At 34.5% G+C, this 26,455-nt stretch overlaps 1 protein-coding gene across 1 annotated transcript in view; it reads right to left on the bottom strand.

Annotated features, from left to right (window-relative positions):
• Window positions 1-778: 778 nt before the first annotated feature.
• Window positions 779-26,455, bottom strand: part of HDAC2 (histone deacetylase 2) — a 31,316-nt gene continuing 5,639 nt past the window's right edge. Inside the window, exons 2-14 of the mRNA XM_060030062.1 lie at window positions 21,141-21,253; window positions 20,026-20,143; window positions 18,035-18,109; window positions 17,422-17,560; window positions 15,275-15,416; window positions 11,397-11,489; window positions 11,207-11,315; window positions 7,177-7,317; window positions 6,823-6,931; window positions 6,036-6,166; window positions 4,917-5,072; window positions 2,222-2,279; window positions 779-1,138 (exon numbers count right to left, since the gene is read on the bottom strand). Of these exons, the coding sequence (XP_059886045.1) occupies window positions 1,108-1,138; window positions 2,222-2,279; window positions 4,917-5,072; window positions 6,036-6,166; window positions 6,823-6,931; window positions 7,177-7,317; window positions 11,207-11,315; window positions 11,397-11,489; window positions 15,275-15,416; window positions 17,422-17,560; window positions 18,035-18,109; window positions 20,026-20,143; window positions 21,141-21,253 (1,415 nt within the window). The 3' untranslated portion in view covers window positions 779-1,107. The remainder of the gene's footprint in view (window positions 1,139-2,221; window positions 2,280-4,916; window positions 5,073-6,035; window positions 6,167-6,822; window positions 6,932-7,176; window positions 7,318-11,206; window positions 11,316-11,396; window positions 11,490-15,274; window positions 15,417-17,421; window positions 17,561-18,034; window positions 18,110-20,025; window positions 20,144-21,140; window positions 21,254-26,455) is intronic.

The raw sequence follows: 26,455 nt of genomic DNA, 5'->3' as shown, positions 1-26,455 counted from the left end.
GTTTTACTTTCTCCTTTGCATATTTTAGTAGAAATTACCCCATTTGTCTGCTCTCTACCGCTAGAATGTAAGCTATAGGAGCAGGCATTTTCCCCTTTATGTTCAGATGCATACTCAAAGCCTTAATGGGTAGACACTCAATAAATTGAACCATAAATGACTTTTAAGTGTTGATTTCCTTGATTTGGAAACCTGTGTGCAATTGTGGAACCTGGATACCATGTAAATGCAGTACAAGAACCAGGTTTTGTCTAAACAGCAGGTTTTATTTTAGCCTTAATATAAACACAGGAAAGTTCTGGTAAAACACAACCATACAATTTCTTGTCTACTTGGTTTATTGTGGGGGTTGGCAAAAGAGTCACATGTAGCTCAGTATGGAAGCTATAGTTTCCTTTTCTGATTATGGATTTCTTCTTTCAACTCAGAATCTCCATTTCCAGTTTTTGAGAATCTTTGGTTCAGCTCAAAGATAATTCTTATATCTCAATTGCATAGCTTATATCATTAATTTCAGAGATAAATTATGATAATGAGATATCAATCTTCACCAACATTGACTGGTTAACCTATAGAGGACAAGACTGAAGAACTCCTATTACATTAAGAAATAATAATTACTGTAAATACAGTAATTTCCTCAAGAAATAGTTTATGGATGTCTTTGAAGTTGCAAATCAGTATCTTTCACCTCTAGTGTATTCTATTTCTACAGAAACAGTCATGTCATTAGCCTATGAAAAAAGACTCCATGATGTAATAAACAGACAAAAGACAATCCAAGTACAATTTTTTAATAAAGATAATTACAAAAGATGGAAAAATCAGCTCAGAACGGCCAATTACTTCTTTAATAGAGCAGTTTTTTGACATAATAACACATCAGTTTTAAATACTATCACATAAAGCATGGTGGAGAAAAGAAATTTTGCTTCATAATTAGAAAACTCACAATAAAACTTGCCAAGAAAAACAAAACCGAAAAAAGCCATTTTGAAAATAAATACAGTCCATGCCAAAGTAGTATAAAATGAAGCCAGAAGTCTTCAAAAAGAAAACATTTTTCTTCCCAATATTTCCTCACTGAAAGTGATGAGACTCTCAAATTCAAGGGTTGCTGAGCTGTTCTGATTTGGCTCTGTTAAAAGAGGCAACATGAAATATTAAAAACAGCACAATCACCACTTAAATGCACCGACCAATGGATCAGTCTTCATTGAGTCTTCATTCTTGGCTCGTACCAAGAAACACGTTAAGCTGATAGTGCCTTGAGTGTTTTTGGAGTACTGACTGCCTTGATCTTTCTAGTGGTTCTACAATCTATTCCAAGTCATCCTATGAAGGCTAGCACAAAATTATGTGTGGCCAAGCTTTTTACATGCTTTCCAACAATAAACACCTCAACTATGGTTTTTAAAAAAATTATGTACGGTTTAAAAAACAAATTATGTTATGCTAGCCCAGTGCTTCTTAAATTTACCTGTCTCACAACACTAAAAAATCATGTATGCAGAAATAAGAGCACCATGAAAGACCACGAGTGCCTATATAAAAGTTAACAGCGGGCTTCCCTGGTGGCACAATGGTTAAGAATCCACCTGCCAATGCAGGGGACACGGGTTTGAGCCCTGGTGTTGGAAGATACCACATGCCACGGAGCAACTAAGCCTGTGCACCACGACTACTGAGCCTGTGCTCTAGAGCCCACGAGCCACAACTACTGAGTCAGCGCGCCTGGAGCCCATGCTCTGCAACAAGACAAGCCACCGCAATGAGAAGCCCGTGCACCGCAACGAAGAGTAGCCCCCGCTCGCCCCAACTAGAGAAAACCCGTGAGCAGCAATGAAGACCCAACGCAGCCAAAAATAAATAAATTATAAAAAAAAGTTAATAGCAAAACAAGGCTCAGATAAATTATGTTCAAGAATATAAACTGATCTATATTCAGCTATAATACTGATTATTACCAGTCTTTGTAATTCTTTAAAAGCAAGCTACATAAATGGAAAATGAGAAAGTAGATGACATATAAACTAATAGTTAAGATATATTCTTATGCACCATTACAGACTAAAATTCAGAGCATCTCACAACAACTTACTGATATTCCAGGTTCAGTTCAGTACTTCTCAAAAGAACACATGTACACCCACCCCAACCCCAGTATGTGCTCATTATTTTTATAGTATATGAAAATTACTAGATAAAGAATATAGTTTACCCTTTGGTATCTGTTTTTTCACCACTATTGTCCTTGGACTTATCTTCTTCTTTAACATCTAAAAACAAAAATTGGGAAAAGATTAACACCTACTTTGAAATATAAAGTGTATACATTTTATTTTAAAATATATCTTACTTAAAATATAAAAAACTGCCATATACAATCTTACTATTCATGAAATCAGTAACTAAATAAGCTTTGTGTTAGGTGCTGTACTAAGTGACAGAGGTTCAAGGTGTCAATATAACACTGTAGTCCTGCCTTTGGGAAGTTTTCTTCTATAGGATCACAGCACTACAGCCAGGATATGTGCTGTGAAGAAGTCCAGCCTACAGACGTGAGCATAGCACTGTGGGAGATTAGGAAAGCCTACGATGAAGAAGTGATGTTTGAGAGACATTCTGAAGAACGAATAGTTTTTGGGTGGGAAACAGGGAGAAGTATCTTGAACAGAGGGAAAACTTAGAAGGACTCTGAGGCAAGAAGGAATTAGGCTGGAAGGAAGAACTGAAAGACCAATGTGGCTGGAGTACTGTGAGAAGGGGACAGAATTAGATGAGGCCACAGACAAAACAGAGGGTAAATTCTATTACTTATGTAACCATTAGTTTTTTTTGTTTGTTTTGCGGTATGCAGGCCTCTCACTGTTGTGGCCTCTCCCGTTGCAGAGCACAGGCTCCGGACGTGCAGGCTCAGCGGCCATGGCTCACGGGCCCAGCCACTCCGTGGCATGTGGGATCTTCCTGGACCGGGGCACGAACCCGTGTCCCCTGCATCGTCAGGCAGACTCTCAACCACTGCGCCACCAGGGAAGCCCTAACCATTAGTTTTTAACCCTCACTATATAAGTACCAAAACTTTACCATTAAAAAAAAAATTAATGAAACAGGAGGAGCAATACTACCTATTCAAGATCACTGAAACAAATTAGCCCAAATGTACTAAATTTTTTCTTTAGATAAGCAAATGAACCAAAGTTGTGAGGCACTGATTATAATACAAACACATGGCAATATGGTTACTATGACATTTGTTTAGGCTTCTGGCTTAATTTAGGATGTGCAAATTTAATAATTCAAAGTGCCAAATGGGATGGAGGAGGGAGGTAGAGAACAGAAACGTTCCTAACTTCAGGTTTTGAACTGCAGATTTTTAAAAATGTTTTCTATGGTAATATTTCTTTTATTTGTAGGCTGCAAAATTTTAACAAATGCAAGACCCTATAAGAAGAATTTCATTACCAAATTTCATTACCGTATCAGTAACAAAAGTATTTAGGAACTACTATGAGATTAATCCACCACCCGGCCATTAAGCCAGATCAAAAAGTACTCTCATTTTTAGCTTAAACAGCAATGAAAGATAAGCACCATAGTGCACCCACTTTCCTGTTTGGAAGAAAAAGCACAGAAAAGATAAAGATTTAAAAACAGGAAGAAACACCAAAATGGAAAACAAACAAACAGAAAAACCAGACAAGACAAATTAACAGTAAGAGAAAAAAATACTAGAAAAATCCTACAACTAAAGCTAAGTCCTTCTTACCTCCATCACAGCTGGAATTTCTGGATGTCAATCAGTACACAAGAGTAGACTGGAGCCATCATTGTAATACATTGGGAAGTTAAAATTATAAAATGGTAGACAGAGAACAGTAGCGTATAGAGGAGTCAATCCACGAACAAGAACAGAACTAGATGTGTCAGACATGCTACGGATTCCTAACTCTCTAGTAAAAAAGAACATGAGAGCCAGCTTACTCACATAACTTCAATATGATAGGAAAAGGATGTTGGACCAGTATCTCTGAATCAGTTTTCCACATGCTACAGGGTCAAAATTAACAGGTCAACTAAAACCTGTGCTCATCACCTTTACTTGCATATAGGTATCAGGTATCCATCAGGAAATGCACCAAGTGCAAGAATACAGATATTTAGCACATTGCATTCTCTAGCCATAAGCAGCTCAATCTAGCAGAGATATATATCAAGTCCCTAATGAGGTGCTATAATACAATGTGTTAAATAAAATAAAATGACCCAGGTATGTGTAAGTGCTCTGGAAACTCAGATAAAAATAACACATTCTGGTAGCAAATTCAATGCCCTAAAGCATCTATTTTCTCAACAAACTGACACAGCATTTTAAAAATTAAGACAGCAGAAAGTATTATCTCCTCCCAACCCAGTTCCCAAATCCCTTCCGATCTCTGCAGCTTTTATGTTTCCTTCATATAATTTCTGAACAAAGGCTATTCTCTGAGCCTTTTCAAAATAGTGAAACTGGTCTAAGGATAGATAATGTGACTCTTCTGTGTTTTATTCCCATCAAATAAAGTTACAGGTAGTTACAAATTATCTTAGAATTTCAGCTCTGCTCACAGGCTACATATGGATCTATAACCGCTTTGTCCTCTCTCTTACCCAATCTATATCATAGTGCAATGTTCACTATTTTAAGCCTATGTCGTCAAGAAGAGATAGTTTCCTGTAATATAAAAACAAATGTGACTAATAGCATTCAGAGAGCTCTAATTAAAAGAGCTTACTTACACGGGGGGAAGAATAAAAGTCACCTACTTAGCACACTCACCCCCTCCAATACTTGCATCATTGACTTCAGGATCTCATAAAAATTGCAGTATAGCTCACTTTCAAAAACTTACAATTAATCAAAAAATAAATCTGACCTGTTTTTTTGTCCTCCGTTTCCTTCTTGTCTTCTTCAATTCTAGCTTTCTTTGCTCCTTTCTTATGATCAGCCACATTTCTACGACCTCCCTCTCCTTCGTCCTCAGAATCTGAGAATTCTTCATCACAAGCTATCCGTTTGTCTGACGCTCGAACTGATACATTAAAGATTTTTAATAAAAGTTTTGACAAAAGCAGTCACAGGTTTTACAATTGTTAAGTGCACCCCTCTACAAAAGAACTAGCCAGTCACCACATTTAAAAGTAAGGATAACAGATTTTAAGATTAGAACTGAATGCATGGCTTGCTAAATACTGAAAATTTAGCTTTAGGAAGAAATAATTCAAAGAAACAAAAACATTTGCAGATCTCATTAAAAAAACAAACAACTTTAGAGGAAAAATACTGTTTTCCTGATAGGTAGTGGGAATGATGTCTTCAAATAAAAAGTAATCCTTTATTTCAGAGCTGAGTGGAAGTAGAGAAAATAAAAAATATCATAAACACCAAGTATGTTAGAATGTCTATACCGTGATAGCATACCATTATGCTATAAACCTACGAATCATATTAAGTGGAATTAGACTGTAGAATCAAACAGAAGGTGCTTAATGTTATTCAACTCACTCTACATAAGTGCTTAATTTGTGGAAACTTTTGATCATATATGTAGTCAAATAAACTGAAATGGCTGATACTCCAATCAAGCTTTGAGACATAGGAAATTAAATCCACATAAGATTAAAAAAATGGTAAAAATAAAGACAAGTAATGATAGTGTGCTCATGAACAGGGGTCCCCAACACCCCAGACCATGGACCAGTACCAGTCTGCAGCCTGTCAGGAACCAGGCCACACAGCAGGGGGGTGGGCAGCGGGCGAGCGAATCAGTGAAGCTCCATCTGCTGCTCCCCATCGCCTTCATTACCGCCTGAACCATCCCCACCCCGTCTGTGGAAAAACTGTCTTCCACGGAACCAGTCCCTGCTGCCAAAAAGGTTGGGGACTGCTGCTCATGAAAACATGTGAAGTCCTTGGGCCACCAAAACCTTCAATTTATAGTATTCTTTTAATAAACCAGAAAAATGTAACAATACACATCAAGGGACTATCTTACTAGAAATTCTCTTGTCTGGATCTTCTCCATCTTCATCTCCACTGTCTTCATGAACTGCATCTTCTGGAATAGCTTGCATTTGGACTCCAGGTGCATGTGGCAACATGCGTAAATTTTCAAATAAACGCTGTCTAAATTACAACATGCGCAGTTATAAGAAAAAATATTTTCTTTCAGGTTCTTTTTAAATGTAAGAGGAAACATTATGCAAAAAATTGCATCTTTTATCTAGCTTAACCTATGAATTAAAATAGTAACATTTACTGAGCACTGATACTTTACATATTATTAACCCGTTTAATCCTCAAAATTTACAGGATAGACACTAACATCCCCCATTTCAAGAATGAGGAAATATAAGCACAAAGGCAAATTAACTTGCCAAAAGTCACAGAGCTAGTGTGTGGTAAAGAGAGGACACAAACCCAGGTCTGTGTACTACAATGTCTCTCTAAACACTCTGTTCTTAGATAAAGCTTTATCAAAATGTTTCAATGAAAATAAATTTCACTTTCATGTAAGGTAAGAAAATATAAAATTTATAGTGCCCCTTTCAATTAAAAAATCCATTTTAACTAATAGAAAATAGAAATATTTTTGAGCTATGAATCCCATACATTTTCCATTATTTTATAAAATTAATCAATAACCTTAAGGTTTCAAATACTTTTGACAAAGGAAATACCTATGTATAAAGCTAAAATGACCTACTGCATTTGGCCCTCTAAAAACTCCTAATGCTGTATCAAGATGAAATGTTTATCAAATCAATTCAATGATGTCTTACTTTATCTTTTCCATATATTCTGGAGTGTTCTGGTTTGTCATGTTTGAAGGACTAATATGCAGTTTGAAGTCTGGTCCAAAATACTCAAAGTAATCATTATATGGCAATTCTATCAAAAACAATGAAATAAAGTTACATATTAAAAGCTCAATTTTCACACAAATCCATGCACAAAATCCAGATTCAAGTTGTGAAATATTTCCAGAGATGATGTTTAAAAGTGAATGCAAAATGAATTCATTAAGTGACTGCTCTCCTATTTACATGGTTTTGGAATTAACTGTAATCACCTAAACATTTTTCTCTATGAATTGACAGTTCATCCAATAAAGGCATCAAAATAAGAACACTTACCATTGGGAATCTCACAATCAAGGGCAACAGCAGTCTCGTATGTCCAACATCGAGCAACATTGCGGATTGTGTATCCACCTCCCCCAAGCATCAGTAATGGTAAATTGAAAGTTTTTACGACTTCTACACATTTAGCATGACCTAAAACAAAGAAAATTTGGGTAACAATACATCTGCACATTGTAACAGTTGGAAAAATAAATTTTAAAAAGATAATATAAACAATACTTTACTCAACCAAAATGGCTTTAATTATGTGAAAATTTCTAGTTTAAAACTTTTATCAATAAAACACCTTTTATGCAATGATATAGAAAACACAATAAGACATAACTGGCTATGTCAGCAAGTGTCCCTGATCAAATATACAACTATATTAATATTAAAATATGAATATAACACATTTTATTAATGTGATATGAAGATATTATATTCCTGTGAGGTTACCTGGAGGAAAAAATAAGTGAGGTTGCAATGAAACATTGTATAATCTAATCTAAACTGACTTTTTGTTACCACTTTCCTCCATAGACATATACAGAAAAATTATGTAAGGCTATACAGGTTTAACTATAGGTTATCGTTAGGCAGTGGTATTATGGACATTTTTCTTAGCTTACCTAAAATTATAAAATTAATATCTATTACTATTATAAAAAACTTTAACCAATTTCTATGTGTAGAAATTTCAGTATAAAGTAAACCTAACATGAAAACAAAATATTTCCTTTGGATGTCATAGTTTAGAAATCAGTTACGAGTTACTAGTAACTTCTTATATTATCATCATCATTCAGGAACACAAGTCAATGTTTAAAGCAAGAAAAAAATTCTTCAATTATAGAAGAAATTGACGTATGTTGAATAATATTTTGGAAAAATCAAAATAGTACAAAGAAAAAACTACCTAAAATTCTCATCCAAAGATAGTTTTTTGAATATTCCTTTCCAATTCTTTTTAATTTTTAAAAGCTTAATGGTATGTTTTCTTCATGTAACTATACTGTGAGCATTTTCATTAAGTACTCTTCAGTAGTTACGTTATATGCTTTGTGACCACCTAGAGGGGTAGGATAGGGAGGGTGGGAGGAAGGGAGGTGCAAGAGGGAAGAGATATGGGGATATATGTATAACTGATTCACTTTGTTATAAAGCAGAAACTGACACACCACTGTAAAGCAATTATACTCCAATAAAGATGTTAAAAAAAAGGGTACACAAATATGTACAAATATGTGAAATTATGTATTAGGACATAAAAAGTGTAAACACATAAACATATAACATATATAAAAACATATACGTATATAAAAACAGTTATATTATACGATTCATAACCCAACTGTTATTACTGCAATTATGAAAATTCAGGCTTCTTATAATAAAGGAAAACTGCGTATTTTTTAAAGATGAAATAAATAAATAGTTAACATAAAGATAGCTGGCTAAACAAAGACATTTACTTTTCTTTCATCTCAAAACCTGATAAAAATGATTATAAAGGAATTTTTTAAAGGCTAAAATTTATAAAAATGAAGAATGGGAGCGCATACAACAGTATCAATATAAAGTAAGACAGAAAGGAGACAGACAAGAGGTAAACTGACTTCAGCAGTTTGAATTGAAGCTGGCAGTGGAGAAAGCTTGGAATCAAGTTTGACATTTGGGATTGCAAATATCTTTACATGCTTTATACAACGGATATTCTATCAGTCAGTTGAAATATAGATTTATAGTAAGAGTAAAATAAAATGCTGTAGTTTGTGATTATGAAAGCTATTGCTTTTAAGTACGAAGGCATTAATAACTTTCAAAAAGTTAAGAAAACTGACAGGTTAATACACATCTTAAGAGTACATTAAGTAGATTTTAAGAAGATTGTATCCATTTTGAGGAAACAGATGGTTATCTGCACATTATTTTCAACAATAGGAAACTGCTGCTTTTTGGCCACTTTTGACCTAGCAAGAAAAGGGGCAATTATTTCAAATTGCTCAACCTAATATAAGCAGAATAGATTGATTATGTCATAATTCTAATGCTGGCTGGCATAGGAGCTATTGTAACATCAAATAAAATAGCCTTTAATACCTGTATTTAGTTATTAAATTCCATTTAGGCCAAGAGTTGTTCTGGAAAAAGTTCTACTTGAGAATTCTTCACATTTTATGAGAGAATTCAAAGCAGAACATGAACTTGTTACCTAAAAGTTCACAAGGAAAACAACTCTAAAATCATGTACAATATCTGTGAAAAATCACAACTAATCCATACATAATAAATTTTAAGAACTTATTAAATAAAATTTCAGATTTATTCTTATACCCTAGCAGTTCATTCCATAATGGTGATCTTTACTTTGGTCTGCACCTCTAGCATATGTTGATTTCAACACTTATAAGCAAAGAACAGCTCCATGTTCTACCAGATCTACAGAGGAAATTCACCCAAACAGGAACAAGTCAGAAGGCTGTTCTTCATGGAGGTAAAACGGACAGAACACTTGATCCATGTGAATATAATGTACTAGTTATAAATACTGGCAATTTACTAATGAGTAAGGAGAAAACTAAGGAAATGACAAAATTGTATGGGGAAAAACAAGGTATGCAAAAGGAAATTGAATAAGCTGAAACATGCTTTAATGTTGCTGGTGATGCCATTAACACTGAATACCATGACCAAAATTCTGGTCTAAATACCAGATTTCAATTGTAAAAATGGAAATATTGGAAGGGTGTATGCATGTGTTGGGGACAAAGTGGTGGTTCCCTCTTCTTTCACAATGGAAAGTGAATATACAAGGTTAAAATGAAAAATAATAAAGATTGGGGAATTCCCTTGTGGTCCAGTGGTTAGGACTCTACGCTCACACTGCCAAGGACCTGGGTTCAATCCCTGGTCAGGGAACTAAGATCCCACATGCTGCATGGTGCGGTCAAAAAAAAAAGAAAGAAAAGTTTATTTATGTTATTTAAAGAAAGGTAAGCACCAAAAGAATCAACAAAAATTGTTGAAAATTATGCTAAGTGTAATATGCGGAATCAAAAAAACAAATGAACAAACATAACTAAACAGAAACAGTCATAGATATAGAGAACAACAGATGGTTGCCAGAGGGAAGGAGAGAAATATATGAGGGAGATTAAGAGGTACAAACACTGAGTTACAAGATAAATGAGTCACAGGTATGAAATGTACAGAGTGGGGAATACAGTCAATAGTAACATAATATTTTTATATGATGACAGATGACAACTAGACTTAGCATGGCGATCATTTTGAAATATCAAACCACATGTTGTGGACCAGGAACTAACATAGTGTTGTAGGTCAGTTATATTTTGAAAACAAACAACAAACAAACTCATAGAAAAAGAGATCAGATTTGTGATTACCAGAGGCAAGGAGTCAGGGGAGGGGAGATTAGATGAAGACAGTCAGAAGGCACAAACTTCCAGTTAAAAGATAAATAAGTATTAGGGATGAAATGTACAACATGATAAAGATAATCAACACTGCTGTATGTTATAAATGAAAGCTGTTAAAGAGAGTAAATCCTAAGAGATTGCATCACAAAGAAAAATATACATATTTTTAATGTATTTCTTTAATGTAGTACCTATAAGAGATGAGTGTTCACTAAACCTACTGTGTTAATCATTTCATGATGCTGAAATCATGATATTGAAGTCAAATCATTACATTGTACATCTTATGCTCACATGGTGCTGTATGCCAACAACATCTCAATAAAACTGGAATAAATAATTAAACAAATAAATAAAAGTTTTAAAAAAAGAAAATCGCTGCCTTGGTTGGTATTGCAACAAGCCTTACAAAACTACTCATGTATGAATATATACATAAATTTGACAAAATAAAAGATACATACATATGACAAAAACCCATAAAAAACACAGGGCTCCCTGTTAAAATAGCAGGTAAAAATTAAATGACAACTTTTATAGGAGGTTCTTAGGAAGAAAAAAAACTTTCTTCCTGGAATATCACCCTTCAAATTGCTTACCTTTGACTGTCAAATTGAAGCAACCAAGTCTATCACCGGATAGTGAGTCTGCACCACACTGTAGCACCACAGCACTAGGTTGATACATCTCCATCACTTTTGAAATAATCTATGTACAAGGTAACAAATGTTAATGTCTCTAAAAAACATTTTAGAATTCCTTTTCATTTTTGAAAATAATAATACTTACAGGCTTAAATATCTGCCCATATGATTCATCATCTATACCATCTCTCATTGGAAAATTGACAGCATAGTATTTGCCTTTTCCTGCACCAATATCCTAAAATACATAGTTAAATAGATCTCAGAGAATATATCATAATAAAAAGTTTGACATATTTAATTATTAAAATATTTTTAAAAGATTAAAAGACTAAGTAACAAAACCCAATTCTTAATTCATCTAGTAGGCTGAGAAAGGAAATAATACAGAAAAAGTACATACTACAACATTTATGGATGGCTTATAAAGCTGAAAAGAACCAATTCCACTTAATCTGTAATGATTATATTGGGGAGAAAAGAAATTTAACACAGTTAAAGGCAATTTGAAGTTAAGTATTACCCAAGAAATTTGTCATAAACAAAATACACATGACAACTTTATAGGTAAAACTGTAGGAAATATAAACTCTGAGCCAAAGAACCCTGCAGAACAATTGTCTCTAAAGTAGAATCCTTCTTGTGGCTCACAATCTGGTACGAGTTTACTTATAAGACTTTCTTGAAGTTTTAACAGTTGCAGACTAAAGCATTGAAATCTGTTCTTTAACTGGGCTTGAAATAAATTTTGTTTCTACTTGTTGAATAAGTACCACTCTAGGCATTAATACCTCCCAAAAGAAGCAAAGGAGAGAAATTGAGAGCTGGGTTCCAGCTACACACACACACGCACACACATACACACACACACACACACACACTTACTTAAAATATACATACATGTACTATATACTTATTTATTTGTATATGTTATGCATGTGTATATCTATGTATGTGTATGTTCATACAGATATATACACACATAAACAGCTGACCTTTGAACAACAGCAGGGTTAGGGGTACAGACCCCCGTAGAGTTGAAAACCTGAATTTAACTTTACAGTCTGTCCTCCATCTCCATGATTCTGCATCTGCAGATCAACCAACTGTGAGTTGTTTAGCACTGCAGTAATTATTTATTGAAAAAAATCTATATAGAAGTTCAAACCTGTGTTGTTCAAGGGTCAACTGTATATTCCTAGAAGATATGGCTGAGACATTTCTACAAAACAGTGCTTTAACTACAACATCAAAGGATTGGGGGTAACTGATTCTTACAGGTTTTAAATTACAGTTGACCCTTAAACAACAGGGTTTGAATTGTGGGTCCACTTACATGCGGATTTTTTTCAATAAATGTATTGGAAAATTTTTCTGGAGATTTGCAACAACCTGAAAAAACTTGCACGTGACTACAGTCCAGAAATATTTTTAAAAATTAAGAAAAAGTTAGGTATGTTATGAATGCATAAAATACATGTAGATATACATATACAGAATATGTTAACTGACTATATTATCACGAAGGCTATTAGTATTTATGCTTTTGGGGAGTCAGAGTCATATGCAGATTTTCAACTGCACAGAAGTCAGTGCCCCGACCCTCTCATTCTTCAAGGGTCAACTGTATAATGTCTCAATATATATGAATCTTTAGAATTACTAATACAAATACATGTTCTTCCCTTATCTCTCATGGAACAATCTCAGCTTGAATCCATTTTTTTAAAAAGCATAGCTTACCCTTCAATACTAGAGTTATTATGATCCAACTTTCAATGAAAAAGCATGAAATTACACATTCACTCCTCCAATTTTTCTTAAAGAATCTAAATTTTTATATAACTAAATACAAACTATACACATGTGGACAAACTTAAAGAACAGTAAACCCCTAGACTTCTGCACTAAAAACACAGATGGAACACATGTTGACACTAAGATTTCACAATACAGAAAGTTGGTCAGCACTTCTCACTCTAGCTAAAGGCTGGTAACTCAGAACTGGCCTTTGTTGGACCAAGTTTTATACCTTCCATTTCTTACTCCACAACTACTACTTTATCACACCTTTGGTTTTTTTTCTTCCACCTAGACTACTGATCTAATAAATGCAAGCATAGTTCTAACAACAATCTAAGCTTAGAGTAGCCTTCTTTTCTGATTTAGAATGAATTGTCAGGTAGAAAAGGTAATGTTTATTAAGTTATGCTTGAGTTTCACGAAAGTCCAAATACAACTACACATATAATGAAGCAGTTAATTTTAGTTTCCTAAATTTGGGGGACACCTTTATAATATGCAAAAGGAAAAAATTTTGACATTTTATACAGGGAGTATAAAATCCTAAGAAAAGAGATATTGAAAGTCATTCTCAATCTTTTTTTTTTTTCATTCTCAATCTTTTTAAAACACATATTCTCCAATATTTTCTAACAACTTCAAGTACACTGTCAGAAATTAAAACAGAGGCTTCCATTTGCTATTTCTGAGATTATTAGAATTGTATTGCAAAAACACTATCTTTCTTTAAGCTTAAAGCTGGAAAGCTTTTGCTTCATTTCTACCAGAGTGCAATGGTTATACACAAACAAATTCTACTGGTTTAGAACAGTGGTTCTCAAACTTTAGTGTGCAGAAAAGAATCATCCAGAGTACCTAAAGTCTGAGAATATGTGCTTCTAAGTTCTCAGGTGATAGTGATTCTGCTAGTTTAAGGATCAATCTTTGGCAACCACTGGTCTGTAAGATAAGACCAAGTGGGGAAAGTCACTGAATGAGCTAACATGGCAAGAAAGAACTGCAAATATAAATTATTTTAAAAGCTACATAATTTAAACTGAAATAAATGAAACAAATGACCTCTTACCCACTTATAAAGTAAGGTTTCACCATCTGAATTCTTACTGAAAGAGCACAACCTTGTGATCAAATAATTAAGTCATACATTTGAAGACTACTTTAAGGTCACTCTAAACTTTTGGTTGTTAAACTATAAAGACATACCACAGATCTGAAAAACAACCTTAACAAAACAGCTTAGAACCAATGTTGAATGCCATGCCAAAAGAAATCTCCCATATAATACAGCTAAACTAAAAACAGCTGTTTAAATTTCAGAATAAACTTCAACATGTTTGTAGTTTGGTTCAAAAAACCAAACCTCTAGTATAGCAAAAACAAAAACAAAAAAAACCCACAAAACAACTTCAAGAGCACCAAATGAAAGAAGATAACAGAAATATAGAAATAAATGCACTTAATGTAATAGGCAGGCAGGATAAGCTATGATATTCTTTCTCTCCCCAAGGCGGGGGGGGGGGGGGGGGGGGGATATACATACATTACAAATTTCAGAAGCCTAAAGAAAAAAAGGGATTAAAATTAGACCAATTAAATAAAGACCAATCATAAAAGGAGGGCAGTACAAGAACCTTAAAAAGACTCAATTATTTTATTCCACCAATCTTTATATTCAACAGCAATACAGGCTACCATCAAGTAGGTTTTGAAGATTCAAACTGAACATCAAGAAAACTGCTTCGGGCTTCCCTGGTGGCGCAGTGGTTGAGTCCGCCTGCCGATGCAGGGGACACGGGTTCGTGCCCCGGTCCGGGAAGATCCCACATGTCGCGGAGCGGCTGGGCCCGTGAGCCATGGCTGCTGAGCCTGCGCATCCGGAGCCTGTGCTCTGCGACGGGAGAGGCCATAGCAGTGAGAGGCCCGCGTACCGCAAAAAAAAAAAAAAAAAAAAAAAAAGAAAACTGCTTCATGCTTTGTGGATGTTCAAAAATATTTATTCAACCAAAGAAAAAAGCTCAGCAAAAGAAAGCCCTTTAAGTTCTCGTTGAATGTTTGCTTGTAGTAAGCAAAAGTGAATTCCAACAAATGTTATAGCATATAAAATCACTAATCCTTCATACAAGATTCAAATTAATGACTCAGAAAAACATTAGTTCAGGTGTAAGATTACTAACCTCCTAGGTTAATCTCATAATATTTATTCAGACAATTCAGTCTTACCCTCAAGTCTCCTGTTCCAGGAAAGTATTCCCCATATTTATGGAATGATACAGTCATTACACGATCTGTTGTATAAAAAGCTTCTTCAACACCATCACCATGATGGATATCAATATCAATATATAAGACTCTCTGATGATACCTGAAAACAAAACCTTAAGTAAGTTTCCAAAAAGGTTTTAAGACGGGAAAAACCACCATGGATTCAGGAAACCTATTTTTGAGCTCCTGCATTCCAGAATGTTTAATCCCCTTTCTTTTCTTTACTTCCAGCCTAAGACACCATTCAAAGAGACCATCCTGAAGTTACAGTTTGAGCCTCAGACCTTTAAATCTTCCCTTTACACCCAATCTAGGTGAGAAAATGTACTTACTCTGTGAAATCTGCCCTATTCTGCTTTAAAAACATAGTATATGTTTCTGTACATTAATAACTGAAGATTATAGCTCACTTAAGATTGTTACTTTAAAACATCTCTCTAGCATATCTTTAGTATTATAAAATAGGGTTTGCCAATCTATGGTCCATAGGCCAAATTCGGACAATGGCCTCTTTTTGTATAGCCTTTGAGATAAGCATAATTTTTAACATTTTTAAATGGCTGAAAAATACAATCAAAATAATAATTTTGTGATATGTGACAATTAAATGAAATTCAAATTTCAATGTCCATAAGTAAAGTGTTACTGAAACATGGCCATGCTCGTTTGTTCACGTATTGTCTATGGCTTCTTTTTTATTTCAACCGAATGCTTGTGACAGAAACCACAAGTGGTATTCTCATCACTTCACAGTGCTGCTTGGAGAACTACAAATCGCAGTAAAATTCGAATGCATTTTAAGAGCCACATGTATCACCATACTGGACATCTTATGACCAGTGCATACCCATGTCAAAACAAGAAAAAAGGAAAGTGAATTTCATATATCATCCTTTCAAGGCACAATGAAGTGAGGATTATTATGGAATTAAATGGCAGAGCACTGTGTTTATTTTACAATAATACCACAGCCATGTTAAAAGAATACAATACAGGCTGACATTACCGACTAAGCACTCACAAGAATATCCTCAACTCGCAGGAAAGCAACATTCAGAAACTTGGAAAATAAAAACCAGAATGTCTCATCATAGACTTTCTTAAAAAAAGAAAAAAAAAAGTGTGAACAAAGTTAAATGTCTGAGTGGCTCATAAGCTGTTTCCAATAGTCAATTAATTAAATCAAGTTTGCACTAGTTGAAGAAGTGTGTCCAGAGAAACTACATTAAACCTGTTAAGACTGTTAGCATGCAGGTAAGAACTGCTGCTCAGAGATGAAGACACAGCAACCAACATCAACAGTGAATTAAAAAACAAGGCAAATGATTTCAAGGGGTTTTGCTTGGCTCTCAATTAGTCAATTGACAGAGATCAGTTGTTTATTGAAGGAGTCAATACCTAATTTTAAGTAACTGAAAAATTAGCCTTTATAAATAGTATGCATGGAATAACTTCAGGCAAGAACATTTTCAAAGTTAAGAAAAGACCAATTTGTTACAATCTGAAGTAGAATCTGCTAAGATGTGTTATAACTAATGAGGGTAAAAAATCTAACTTTGTAAATCTCCAAAATCACAAATACCGCTATAGATATTTTGCTCTCAAACTGCAGTCAAGAATAACTTTAACTCCTGTAGCAACTTAGATGATTATATCCATTAGCACAAAACCCCATTCTATGTGGAAGCTAGGCAGTTAGCTGGTCTCATTCAATAGGTAAACAAATTTCCTTTAACATAGGTTTCAAATTTTTGCCTTCAAAAGTTAAAACTTACAAAATGTTAGAACATAAACTTCTCAGGTCATGTCATTTTTCATTAATTAAAACTATACCTCCAATCTAAATTGTCAAACTACTTCTAATGTTTTTTAGAAAGGTACTTAATGGAGCCTCAAACATTGATATGTACTTCTCATTCTTAATAATCCAAGGACTGGGCAAATTTCCTGTATTTTTACAATGGTTTGGAATGAATCCACAGATGATGATTCACCATTAACTATTTTCAACCCACTGTTCACTTTTATTTTTTTAAGCCATAGATTTTTATTGTTTTAAATAAAACACTTTTTCATAGGAAAAACATCAACACAAATTAACTTACTTTAGTAATTCAAGGATGGCAAGCACAATATCATTAACATAACAGAATCCTGATGCTTCTGATTTCTTAGCATGATGTAATCCTCCAGCCCAGTTAACAGCCATATCAGTTTGTTGTCGGTTTAACTTCACAGCCCCAGCTAACAAACAAGACAGGGGAGACTTTTAAATGTTTAAGATAAAAAATTAGTATAACTAAACAAAAGCCCTAGTGGAAAGAGTATGCCATGCATAAGCAAATAAGCAAGAGTATAAAACCATAAAAGGATCATTATCAAGGGCACTAACAGTTTCTCCTTAGATAACTATTTTCCTATAGTTGTGATCCGATTAAATAAGAGCACATAGATGGAAAGGAGTAGTGACAATGGTAGCTAGAAGTCTCTAAGTGAAAATGCAACTGAAGTAAAAAACTGAAAATTAAAAAAAAAAAGTTTGAGACATTAAGATCCCAAAACATGGAGGGGGGCTCAGCTAAAGAAAACTGTACTCTGCTAAACACACTTTTTGTTATTAAAATCCGCCACTATTAAAACTTGTTCTAAGCAAATAACCCAAAAGATACATACCAAGTTTAAATCAACTTTCAAATTTGACCAAATCAGGACACTTACCAACTGAACCACCAGTTGAAAGCTGACAAAACTCAAAGAGCCCATCAAACACTGGACAGTCCTCTCCGACATTAACTGTGGAAGATGGATTTCATTAATTTCAATTCATTCTGTGAATTAATGAAAGCTTTTCTTACAAAAACTGTTTCCTACAAATAACGTTTGTTTGATGCAATCATAAAACATACACAGCACAGCAGTAATCTAAAGTTTGCAATTTTATCCAAGGCAGTTAAAGTGTTATATGTGAAATACCACCACCAATTCTTAACACGATTATTTGTGGAATATGTCTGCTTTATTAACAAGAAATCAATAGCTATCAAAATATAAAAGGTATTTGGTGTTATTTAATTAAAACATGGGCTTAAATTTTCCAGGCATTTCTCCTTAAATATACGACAGTAAATTAATCAAAATTCTAAAAACTTTAAATAAGTAACTTCAGTTGCTTTATGATTTACATTCTTTAAAACTCCTTAAGTACACAGAACATCCAAAACTTTGAAATCTATTTTAGTGACTACCAAAAAGATGTAACAGTTGGTTCCCTACGTCCATGGTTAGCATTGATCTTGAAAGATGGTAAGAATTAACTAAGCTCATGACAGCCAAGATACAGAAGAAATATTTAAGGCACAAGGAGACAACACATGCAGATATACCACACATCACGACATATTTAGTTCCTTAGTACTGAATGAAAGAGGAACTAAATATGTCGTGATGCATATAACCCATTCTCAGTTTCTCCTCATCCCTTAATTTATATCCTCTTCAAAAAAAGGGTCATTATTTTATGTAGCTTTGCACATCCTTAATTCATTGACACTATAATGAATAAATTTTAGCTTCCTGCTATTCAGATATGATCAGAATCTTAATACAATTCAGTATTATGTAAATTTTAAACCAATCCTGTTAATTCATTTACCTTAGGGCTACCCATGACTTAATCTAAGCCTGAATCCCCACTGAAAAAACAGGGACAAATAATATCTATTTATATTACAGCATTTTATTGAATCAAATGAGATAATCTATGATAGAAATGTACATGAAGTTCTATGAATTTATGAGATGTCTAGCAACTACACTTAATTTAGTATTATTGAAACTGTTCTTTTTTTAAAAAATCATTACTGAAGTCCATCAATAGAAACATCAATGAGAATGAATTCCAGTATCAAGCTTTAAAAGACACTGTTCCAGTCATTTTAGAATGACATTTTGCATTCCATCTTCAAGCCAACCAATCTCTAATAATAAAATACCTTTTATCTACAAAAGAGAACACTATGTAGAAGAGAATCAAAAGCTCCACTAATACAACAAAGGGAAGTACAAATTATATGTACAATTGTCCCTTGGTATCCACAAAGGAGTGGTTCCAAGACCCTGAGGATACCAAAATCTGGGGATGTTCAAATCCCTTATATAGTATTTGCATACAACCCATGGAACATTCTCCCATGTATTTACATCAGCTCTAGATTACTTACAATACCTGATACAATGTAAGCATGTAGTTGTAAATTCAATGTAAACAGTTGCCTACAGGAGGCAAATTCAGTTTTGTTTTTTGGAACTTTCTGGAATAGTCCAGATTAACTAAAGCACCCAAACAGAAGACAAGAGGCATACACACCAAGCTAAGGCCAAAGTACAATCTTTTTTTTTTTTAATGCAGGGGAGTGAGGTCTCCCCACCAATATCCATTATCCCAAAGTTAACAAGGAACCAAAACAAAACGCAAAGAAGATCCAGATAGCCCTTTGGCAGTTTGGCAGACCAACAAGCTTCAAGTAGGTTTTTTGTTTTTTTTTTAAAGTAGCTTTAGTATTGTTACATGGACTTTTTAAATCAGTAAATAATTAAAACAATATTTTAGATCAGGAAAATACCTAGATTTGGATAACTAATTACAAGCTTCTAAAAGTACTCATTTATATTTATCATTACTAATATATACTTTTAACATAGAAACATACATCTCTGCATCTGCTTACTATACTCGGACATGTTATCTGGTCTTATTGAACGTAGAAATTTGATGTACTCATCGCTGTGGTATTTTGTCATTTCTTCAGCAGTGGCTTTATGGGGCCTCTGTGAAGAAAAATAAATGTCAGAATTGTGGAATTACAACTAGTAACATCAGGGTTACCAAACACAAAGTATACAAGTATACAATTTCCCCTAACAATACTCTCAAAAGAACTAGGTCTGCCAGAACAAAATAGATAAATTCCAAAGCAAATCCAAATTTATACATGTGTGTTTTAGAAAATAGAAATCAAATCCAAAGATAATTCACATTCCTTTAAAAAGGATTAGGCAGGCCTAACACCAACTATGAATTAATCACTCCTTTTATTTTAGTGGAAATAGGTCAACCCTTCTAAAGATTAATCCACGTTCATAAACTCTACTTTCTCTTATTTTCTATCACAAACCTCCTGCTCTATATCCAGTAATTTCATCAATGACACACTTCTGCCACAAGGCTTCCTAACTGAAAGTCTTATCCAACTCCTCTTCTCCAAATGTCTATAATCTGAAACAAAGAAGCTCACATATATTACCCAACATTGTTAACTGCTTCAAGTTTTTCTCTTCTCCCCAAGTGGATAAGAATTGTTGCATCTTATATCTGTTTATCTATACTCCCACATCTTCTACAAAATAGACACTTTGCTTGCTCACTAATACAGTGTTCCTATACGCCAACAAATATTGGTAGGATTAATTTTCTGCATAATTCTTTTTTAACAGTCCCAGGTCAACTCTTCAGCAGCAGACAGGTCAATAATTATCATAACAAAAATATTTAGTATGCTAAATTGAGTTGGTCTCCAGTTACGTGAAAACCTGGGGAAGGGAAACTGTTTTTTAAAATGGTTGAAGGAATAGGGGAAAAAAAAGAGGCCACAGCTCCCACACTCTCAAGTTTTCTCTGAAGAATAAAACAAAAAGAGGAGTTTCTGTTTTCTTCCACACCTTTTCATCTGCTAAATGCCCTCCAACTTTGAAAACAAAGTTTCAAAGTAGTGGTTTAAACAAACAAACAAACCAACAGTGAATATTTACTGAAAGGTATACTCACATATATTTCCATTTTTCTATACAAGCCATAATTTAGCAGCAAGTTATGGGTCATGCGGATCCTATGAGGTTTCATGGGATGACCCTGTCCGTAATAATAATTTCCAATATCACCTAAAAGAGGAAAGAGACAAAATGAACAATACAGACAAAAGAATCTTCATGAACTATTAAAATTTATGTGTCCACCATTAGACGACATTTATCACCTAAATAAGCTTTATTTGAAATCTTAAATAATAATTTTAGATTTTTCAACTTTCAAACTGTATTAGAAAACCAAGATCCTATGCACATTTTTACATACTGATGACTCGATCAATACATTATGTTTGTTCAAAGATTAAGGCAAGCAAGCTTTTCTGATTTTTAGTTTACTGAACTTTCTTATTTAGGATTAGCCCAAATAAAATACTCTTTACTCACTTACAAAAGTTTTTGTTCCTTAGAGTGATACCTGCTTTTAGTATTTACTGGCAAATTTAGATGCTTAAGGTACATTCTTTGAGTTTCACCAGTATGACTTAAAAATTTTATAGCAAATATTGCTTCTTGGATGATTCTCTGGTGTGCCAAAAATCCTTTATAGTTGGTATTATCGCGGCTACAATGTTTTATATATCCATATCACAGTCAATAAAAATTTTGGTAACTGAAATTTGGATCCTAAATAAAGTTTTGCTATGATGACATATTTATTACATTTTTCAAGGTAATAAGGATATTTTTTCTCATTCTTCACAATTAAAAAGTTATAATTCCTAACCTATCTTTTTACGATATATATTACATCCCAAGGCCTTAAAACTGACACATAAGATTTATTTCAAATAAAATAACACCAGGGCTACCCTGGTGGCGCAGTGGTTGAGAGTCCGCCTGCTGATGCAGGCAGGTTCGTGCCCCAGTCCGGGAAGATCCCACATGCCGCGGAGCAGCTGGGCCCGGGAGCCATGGCTGCTAAGCCTGTGCGTCTGGAGCCTGTGCTCCGCAACGGGAGAGGCCCGCGTACCGCAAAAAAATAAATAAATAAACAAAATAAAAACACCAAAATCCCAGATTTTTGTCTACCAGATTTCAACAAAATTAATACTTTAAGGTAAAGATCCAGTGTTTCTATAATAAAAAGTGTTAAGGATGCCACTTAAATATATACCATTTTTCTAATGTAATGGGCAATTTTTACAACAGCCTTTATTAGAAATTACCTTCAGTACTAATTCTAGTTTTTAAATAATCAATTCTAAAATTTTGTTAGGATAGCCAAGCTGATTTTAGTGGCTTGAAGTTAATCATTTAAACATGGGTTCATATAATAAAAACTAGGGATAAAAAATGCCATTTACTCCCCTTCTAGATCAAAAAAATCTTTCAAAATCCTGCCTAAATACACACCTTTTTTTGTTTGTTTAATGAAAACTAAGAATTCAAAACCTTTTGCTTCTCTCTTCCATATTTTTGGTAACAGTCCAGGATAAACATTCACTTTTATAACATAGCCGTTTCTAATACTACTACTAATTGATTTTGTTGGTACCGCACCTCTAATTTACTTAACTCTTCATTTTCAACACAAGCTCTCTTCTGAAAACAATTCATATATACACATGGTCATTTAAAAGGAAACTTTGTTTTAAAGGTTTATGTTTTAATTGTTTATGTTTATAAATTATGTTTTATGTTTTAATTTTAAATTTTAACCTTTCTTAATCTGTACAAACAGTAAAGCTAAGACAATACAGACAAGTAGCAAAGCAGAGCTATGGGGACACTCCTCTGCATTTATCACAATTCAGTCTATGAACGCAGGAAACAAACTACCTCCCAAGCTATAAAGCTCCGCTCTACATCGTGGTAGTACACATAAAGTTCCTTGAAAGCAGCCTGGTCTCAATGAATTCTTAGATGTAGAAAGCCCACTAGAGACACGAAGCATCATTGAGCTAAGGTTAACTAACGCAAGGAAGGTATTTCTAAGTTATCATCACTACCAAAGGAGATAACGAGAGTAAGAATAAAGAAACTAATCTTCACATAACTTGCATCTGCCCCTGTGTAAGAATTATCAAGGTGAAATATCTCTAATATCTACCGTATCTTAAGATCAAATACTCTAGTTATGTACATACTCAGAATCCAGTGAAAAATAATCACTAATCTAATAATGGGAAAGACCACAATAATCTATAGAAGGGAAAGTACAGTTGCAATTTCTCAGCAAGAGTGCTTGATAAAAAAAGATGCTAGCAATAATTTACATTTATTGACAGCTTACTAGAAGGCACTATTCTAAGCACTTCATGTGTATTATCTGTTAATCTTCTCAACAACCCTATAATGTAGGTATTATTACTACTTTCCTATTTTATAATAGTGAAGATGGATGAGATGCAGACAGGTCAGGTGATATTGTCAAAGTCACAACAGCTAGCAATAGAGGAGCTAGATTCAAACTCAGGCAAGGCAACTCTGCCAATCTTCTTAAGTAGTAGCTACTGGGAAAGCAACGACACTTATAGAACCTAGAAAGAAATGGTAGGGGGAAGCCTGACAAGAAAAGGACATAATACAGAATACAAACATTTTAATAAAGACTTAAGATCTTTGTTGGGCTTCCCTGGTGGCACAGTGGTTAAGAATCCGCCTGCCAATGCAGGGCACACGGGTTCGATCCCTGGTCCGGGAAGATCCCACATGCCGCGCAACAACCAAGCCCATGCGCCACAACTACTAAGCCTGCATGTCCCAACTACCAAGCGTGCGTGCCACAACTACTGAAGCCTGTGCACCTAGAGCCTATGCTCTTTAACAAGAGAAGCCACTGCAATGAGAAGCCCACGTGCACACTGCAAGGAAGAGTAGCCCCCCGTCTCTGCAACTAGAGAAAGCCCGCGTGCAGCAACAAAGACCCAATGCAGACAAAAATTAATTTTTTTTAAAAAAAGAAGAATATGCACACTACTTAAATGACACATGTCCACAAGGGCAGCCAAGCTACAGATAACTGCTATTTGGCTTATGAAGAATTCTTCCAAAATGTAAGGGGGGTCTAAAAGAACCATCCCCAACTTTTTTCCTGCTTAATCCCCTATCACAAAATTCTCTACGTGGGTGCTCTGCAGCCATCTACTTTTTCATAAAGATAAAATATGGCTTTTCTTAGTTTTAAAAACCTATGGATTTCATTCATCTGATTTAAATAGTCAGTAATGTAATTTGGGCATTTAAAATGTTACCCAAAATAGTTTAAAATGCTTTACCAATGAAATAAGCATCCAGGAAAATTAGCTCTAAGTGGCATCTTGAATACAACAAACTTTGTCAATGTGAAGTAATTACCAAAAAGATTTAGTTATCTGCAAAATTTTCAAAGCTGCTCACTCTTCAAGAAGCTATCAGAAGAGAAGTGGTTACTAAGGTCTACAATCTCTTTTATCTAAAGTCCTCTAAAGTCCTTGAGACTAGATACATTTCAGACTTTTTCAGATTTTATAAATGTAAAATGATAAATCTGCCAGATATTATGTGATAACCTGGAGACTGGGCAGCCTTCTGTAATCAAACATTAATATTTCTGCAGCAAAAATGTATGAATATTCAGAATAAGAGGAATAAAGATGATAAACATTAATTCAGGTTAAGCTTTTGATTCCAAATGAGTTACAAAAATTTCTTTTCACCTTTCAGATAATTTTGGACTTCAGGACTATGAAATATAAAATATACCCCTGAAGAAAAGCTGACTAAAAAATGATTCAGGAAAAAACAGAGAGCTACTGTATTATTTTTGTCTTCCAGACTAGTTAGTCCACTAGCGGCTTTAACACACTGGCCACTTCTTGAAACATTCACTCTTGGCTTCCACAATACCACGTTCCTGGACTTTACTACCACCCCACAGCCACTCCTCCACCAACCTTGAAATATCAGGGGTTTCTCAAGTTCACTCATTCACTGAACAGACCAAGAACCTACTGTGTGCCAGGCAGGTGCTTGGGTATGTCAGTGAATCAAGAGTGCTGCCCTAAATCCTCTTCTCTCAGGAATAAGCCACCTAACTGCTCAATTCAGAAATTTAGGAGCCATCCTTTATTCAGTCATCACAAAGCCCCAACTCCATTTCCAATCCATCAACCAGTTCTATAGGTTTTACTCCCAAAACCTCTCTTAAATATGTCCATGTCTATCAGTTGCAATTATTGTCTTGTACGTGGACCTATACTCAATTCTTGCTTTCAGTGTTCACATTCTATTACGCTTTACCATTCTTTCTCCACTTTCCAGAGTTCTCTCTACTTAAGAAACCTTCAATGGCTTTCTGCTTCCTGAATATTCAAGTCCAAATCTCTTACCACAAAGTCTTGTGTGGTCTGGCCCTTTACTACTTGGCCTGGCACCCTACAGTTCCCCCATGTCTTCCTCTTGGCTTCCTTTCTGCTAAGTGTACTAGGTTCTTTCTAACTACCCAGGCTTTGAAGTTTGCAATGTCTTATGTAGGAAAACTCTTTTAAGGAGGCTGGCCCATTCTGTGCCTTCAGGCCCTCCCTTGCCCGATTTACCCTACAAAGGTCCCCTCTCTTACTATCTAACAGTCTTATTTTTTTTCTCCTTAAAGACATTTTTAAAAAATTTTTTAGATTTTTATTTTACATTGGAGTATAGTTGATTCACAACGCTGTGTTAGTTTCAAATGTACAGCAAAGTGATTCAGTTATACATATATCTATTCTTTTTCAGATTCTTTTCTCACATAGGTTATTACATAGTACTGAGCAGAGTTCCCTGGGCTATACAGCATTATACAGATTAACTATTTTATATATAGTAGTGTGTATATGTTAATCCTAAATTCCTAATTTACCCCTCCCTCCCACCTTTCCCCTTTGGTAATAACCATAAATTTGTTTCCTAAGTCTGTGAGTCTTGTTTCTGTTTTGTAAGTTCATTTGCATCATTTTTTTAGGTTCCACATATAGTAAGTTCATTTGCATCATTTTTTTAGGTTCCACGTATAAGTGATATCATATGATATTTGCCTTTCTCTGTCTGACTTACTTTACTTCGTATGATAATCTCTAAGTCCATCCACGTGGCTGCAAATGGCATTATTTCATTCTTTGTTATGGTTGAGTAATAGTCCATTGTATGTATGCACCACACCTTTATCCATTCCTCTGTCGCTGGAAATCTAGGTTGCTTCCATGTCTTGGCTGTTGTAAACAGTGCTGCAATGAACACCGGGGTGCATGTATCCTTTTTTTTTTTTTAAATCAATTTATTTATTTAATTTTGGCTGCATTGGGTCTTTGTTGCTGC

Source organism: Delphinus delphis, chromosome 14, assembly GCF_949987515.2.
Source record: "Delphinus delphis chromosome 14, mDelDel1.2, whole genome shotgun sequence".
NCBI lineage: Eukaryota > Metazoa > Chordata > Mammalia > Artiodactyla > Delphinidae > Delphinus > Delphinus delphis.
The sequence above is the reverse complement of the archived record's forward strand: the minus strand, read 5'-3'. Positions and strand labels throughout refer to the sequence as shown.